This window comes from Adiantum capillus-veneris, chromosome 3 (genome assembly GCF_014529385.1).
Source record: "Adiantum capillus-veneris isolate H3 chromosome 3, ASM1452938v2, whole genome shotgun sequence".
NCBI classification, from domain to species: domain Eukaryota; kingdom Viridiplantae; phylum Streptophyta; class Polypodiopsida; order Polypodiales; family Pteridaceae; genus Adiantum; species Adiantum capillus-veneris.
Genome location: NC_140933.1, coordinates 59313280 through 59318303, shown reverse-complemented (window position 1 = coordinate 59318303; position 5024 = coordinate 59313280). Strand labels below are relative to the sequence as shown.

General features: G+C 46.3%; 1 protein-coding gene across 1 annotated transcript; it reads right to left on the bottom strand.

Annotated features, from left to right (window-relative positions):
- Nucleotides 1-234: 234 nt before the first annotated feature.
- LOC147460985 (uncharacterized) lies at nucleotides 235-1807 on the bottom strand. The gene is made up of 2 exons (XM_086499963.1): nucleotides 829-1807; nucleotides 235-752 (listed from the first exon to the last, which is right to left on the bottom strand). Exons 1-2 carry the CDS (start codon nucleotides 1058-1060, stop codon nucleotides 694-696), a joined length of 291 nt encoding a protein of 96 aa, XP_086356089.1. The 5' UTR covers nucleotides 1061-1807; the 3' UTR covers nucleotides 235-693.
- Nucleotides 1808-5024: the final 3217 nt, after the last annotated feature.

Sequence of the window (5024 nt, the reverse complement as noted above, 5' to 3'; positions counted from 1 at the left end):
GCACCCAAAAGAAAATACAATTAAACTAGGATGTTCATTAGAAACTAATCAAACTCAATTTCAAAATCGTACCCACATATGTATGTTCATTGCAAACTAATTACCTACATACTACTGAGGGCACATATTCTCGACACTAAAGCCCATGGGGTCTTTAATGAAGACCTCGACGACACTGACCACTTGCACGCGAGAGATATGAAACAAAATCGGCCGTTCGATTTTATTCGAGCATGTCCCAGTTGTTGGCTTTTTGGCTTGCCCAAAGGCCTTACAAAGGGCTAAGGCCATAGTGATGTGTTCCCTTTTTTTTTTTTTAAAAAAACAGAATTTTGAAAAAATGTTTATTTTTTTCATTCGTTGGCTGCCAGAGAAGAGACTCATTATAAAGATTTATAAAGATGGAGCTCTGCAGAGACTCTTTAAAAGACGATTGATCTCTATAATTTTGTATTGGTTCCAGGTTGATCGAAGGTAAATGATGAAATGAACATTGTGTTGGCAGTGGGACTCGGGAGCGGCAAGCTTTGTCCACGCGATAATGGGTTTTCTTTTAATGAGCTCCGTAGATTTTGGCTAGTGGTTGCAGAGCATAATATCGTGGCTGGTACATTAATGCGGCAACTAAGTTGGCAATCACTTGCGCATCTTTCACCCTCCACATGCTTCAGACGCGGCATTGCTGCATCGTCATTACCAACTCCAACCTTGCCACTCTGGCGCTGGGCTGTGCGAGCCTCGTTTCCTTCCATCTTGCCAACATGTGGTCACGATCTACAATAAGATGCTTGAATGCAACATACAAAAAAGGGAGAACATGGAGCAAACCTCCTGAGTCATCCTTGCCGGAGCGTGCTGCTGAAGAGGAGCGCCTAGCCTGGGGAGACATTGAAGATGTGGATTTGGACCTCGAGGGAGGAGTGACAACAGCTGCTACGCTTGCTTTGTTGCTGATTCCATGGAAAGCGGCGGCTCTAAACGCACAACTGTTGATGAGCAAAGGGAACCAGCAGGCACGCTGCTTCTGTAAGGGGAGAGTGCCATTTGTCTGCTTTCTCATTACATTCCAAACTTTTCTCTGCCTGCTTCCACAAACAATGTTGCATGTCGCTGGCTATAGAGCACCCAACCTGCACAATCGACTGCTTTGCCCGTGTGTTTCCTTGTATGTATATATAGAGTAGTAGTGCCGCACAGCTGTTAAAGCGTCTGGTGATTGATAGAATGTAAAGTGGGTCGATGATGACGACGACAAAAGGGAGATGGCAGAAAGATCGCTCCGATGGAATGGAAATGTGTTGATGGTTCTGCCCTGAAGGAGAAGCAGGAGATTGAAAGACGTTGGGGTGAGGATAAAGAAGGCGATGCAATGAGCAGGGCACAATGAGGGCAGGAAATGGGGGAGGCGTGTGCACAATTGATGGAATTGTGTGTGTGTGTGAGAGAGAGAGAATGTGAGCGGGCCCTGAGAAAATGGCCTGCACGTTGCTAGGGCCACCTGGATACCCGCCTGCACTTCTTCCTTAAAACCCTTGCTTTTTCAAAGCCAACCCAGTCTGTAGCATCTCCTATCCATTTCCCATCGCATTTGTTCTATCTCGGCCCACGTGTGGGCTCCATGCTGTGCAGCATCATAGATGACGGGATGCCTGCTTTGCGAGTCCTCACTATGCTCACGACATCGGCAAATGGGCGGGCGAATTGGAATATCAAAGGCGGTATATTCAGTTGGAGGAGCGATATGGGGCGGCCATGCATGAAGCTCGCTGTGCAAACAGAGAGAGAGAGAGAGAGAGAGAGAGAGAGAGAGAGAATATTCAGTTGGAGGAGCGATATGGGGCGGCCAGGCATGAAGCTCGCTGTGCAAACATAGAGAGAGAGAGAGAGAGAGAGAGAGAGAATATTCAGTTGGATATGGGGCGGCCATGCATGAAGCTCGCTGTGCAAACATAGAGAGAGAGAGAGAGAGAGAGAGAGAGAGAGAGAGAGAGAATATTCAGTTGGATATGGGGCGGCCATGCATGAAGCTCGCTGTGCAAACATAGAGAGAGAGAGAGAGAGAGAGAGAGAGAGAGAGAGAGAGCCCTTGATGAAGACTGCTAGCCGACGATGCCGGTGGGCACTGCAGAGGGCGGGCGACGGCAATCTCTTGCAGGAGCGATATGGGGTGGCCATGCATGTACACTTTGCAAAGAAAAGAGAGAGAGAGAGAGAGAGAGAGACTTGCTGAAGACTGCAAGCTGACGACGCCAGTGGGCACTTGCAGAGGGCGGGCGACGGCAATCTCTTGGATTAGGCCTACATAACATATGTAATATTTGAAGTCTCCGCCATTGCCATCACCATCACAACGTTTTTCTAACTTAAAAAGAAAACAAAAATTATCAAAATACCTCTTTAATTTGTGAAAATTTTCAAAACACCCTTCAAATTTAAAAAATTACCAAAATACCCCATATTTTGTCAAAAATTCCCAAAATGCTTTTCAAATTTTCCAAAATTCCAAAGTACCCCCGGTTGTGACATAAATTTCTCCAAAGCAAAAATTTTCGAGCTTTTTATAAGAAGACCGATAGTCTATCTTTTTATAAGAAGACCGATAGTCTATCGATACAAGATGGTAAAATTGCTTTTGTTTATAGAGATAATTTGTGACAAACTACATGCTAATTCCAGTCTAATTTGAGGCATTATGAGTTTTATCATATGGTCAAATCCTATTATCCTATTTTGTAGCCTCCTGATTTTATCACTTTTTTTCCCCTTGTTTTTTGGCCTATCCCAAAGGGGGAAGGTCTTAGTGATGGTTTCCCTTTTTGCTAATGAAAAGGGAAGATTGTACAAATTATTTTTAGATGAAAGAAATAAAATATTCTCATTAGGAAGACTCCTACGAGATAAGATAATGATAGTTTTATGGTTGGGTGGAATTGGTTGATACTCTCAATAAATAAAACACTCATCAAAAGAATGAGTGGTGGGTGTGGTGGCCTAGATGTCGACATATCCCAGTTGAGCATGGAGAGAGAGCTGAGCTTGGAGAGAGAGAGAGAGAGAGAGGGAGGGAGAGAGGCTCCGAGGGAGAGAGATTAAGGCTAAACTCCAAGGATATCCTAGCTTGTGAAGGCTAAACTCCAAGGAAAGATGAGTGCCTAGGAACATGAGTTGGCCATAATAAATCAATGTTGGACTCTCTCCGGGTGTCCCAAGCACCTATCATGTTCTCTCTCTCTCTCTCTCTCTCTCTCTCTCTCTCTCTCCAAGCCATCACCACCTTCTGCATTGGATGGTGTATAGCTAGGGAATTTAAATTTGAAGCTGCAGGGCGTTGAGAGAGAGAGAGAGAGAGCGCTGCAGCCTGCGCCATCCTACAAGCATACGGTATTACAATGAGCTTGCTCTCTCTCTCTCTCTCTCTCTCTCTCTCTCACACACACACACACACACACACACACACACACACACACACACACACACACACACACACACACACACACATCATCATCTGAGAGGAGTGCGCGGAGCCCTTCCCTTCCAGATGAAACAGAGAAGTTGAAGAAGGAAAAAAATTGACTCGCAGTTAAAGTTTGATGTTTGCGCAGACCTTGTCCTCTATATTGAAAACCATGCAAGAGCTTCTGCTGAAAAAATAAAGAGATTCTTTAGTCCCGACCCAGGTTGCAGAGGGCACAATAGACAGCTTGCATTGCAATCTTCTCCAAAGCTTAGGCCCCGACTCCCACTACTCAAACTTTGTGTTTTCATGGATGATGGCTTACAGGCTAGCAACCAATGTTGCTTTGTTCTGAGAATCTCAGTGCTCAGTGCTCACTCTCTCTCATCTCCCTTCCTACTTTGTTGGGCATTGCTAATTGATGGGCTGACCAATGTCTCTCTTCGCCTTGAAGGTTAGAAGGCTTGAAAAATTAGAAGGCCGCAGACTACAGAGTCTCGACTCCCGAGGGTTGGTGAACCTCTTGATAAACTCTCTGAACATATCTCTCTCTCTCTCTCTCTCTCTCTCTCTCTCTCTCTCTCTATGTGTGTGTGTGAAGTTGCACGGCCCACGCCATTGAAGTGCTTCAAAACGCCACAAGAGAAACTGTTCGACGACTACAGCCATGGTGGTCGAGCCTATCAAAACACTAGGCATGACCAATAGGACTAGCACATTGCAACTTTGAACCCTTCCAGTGGGCCTTTTTCCTTTCACGTCTTAGTTGGATCTGCTCGATGCAGTCGATGTAAGTGTGCTGATGACCAGCTCGTGGTGTATGTAAGCTCTGTATTTGTGTGTGCGAGGAGTCAACTAGGAAACAATGCCGGTGCAACAGGGGTCGGGGTGGTCCTGTGTGCCAATTGTGAAGTGCAGACAAGCTGGTTGTGATGGTGTTGCTCTCCATGCCATTGAGAAGGAGGAGGTTGCCAAGCTAGCTAACCAACTACGTTTCCCCTATGGAGACTAGGCAGATAGCACTAGCCGCATCCTCGGTGTGTCTGACGTCTTCACCACCATCAAGATTGCTCTGGGTTACCCCTGGAAGTTTCTGGCCTGCCCCTCCATCCCAACCCCCTGTAAGTCATTTGTCCTTCCTGAGAACTTGGGCAACCCATAGCCTCCTCCAACCTATTCAACCCTGCGGCCAAGCCTCACTACAAAGTCCTCTATGGAATTTCCTTCACCCCGCTTGGCTACTCGACCGTCAGCCATGTCAACCTAGCCTACACCACCCAGAACAACAAGCTCAATCTCACCTTCTTCTGGGATGCAAAAACCACCATGATTGATAATATTGTCTGTGCCATTTTCCACCATATAGATTGGTTCTCCTTCTCTTACCATTACTAGTCGGTCAAAGGGGAGAAGTCCCCCAAGCAGCTCAGGCACTTCTCCTCCCTAGAGTTGGTGCACGACTTGGTGCACAGTACCACAGGTGGAAATGGAGGTCAGCTAGCACATCTTGACCTTTGAACCCTTCCTCTTCTCCCACCATGCCAATGTGTGCCGCCTCTTTGATGTGTGG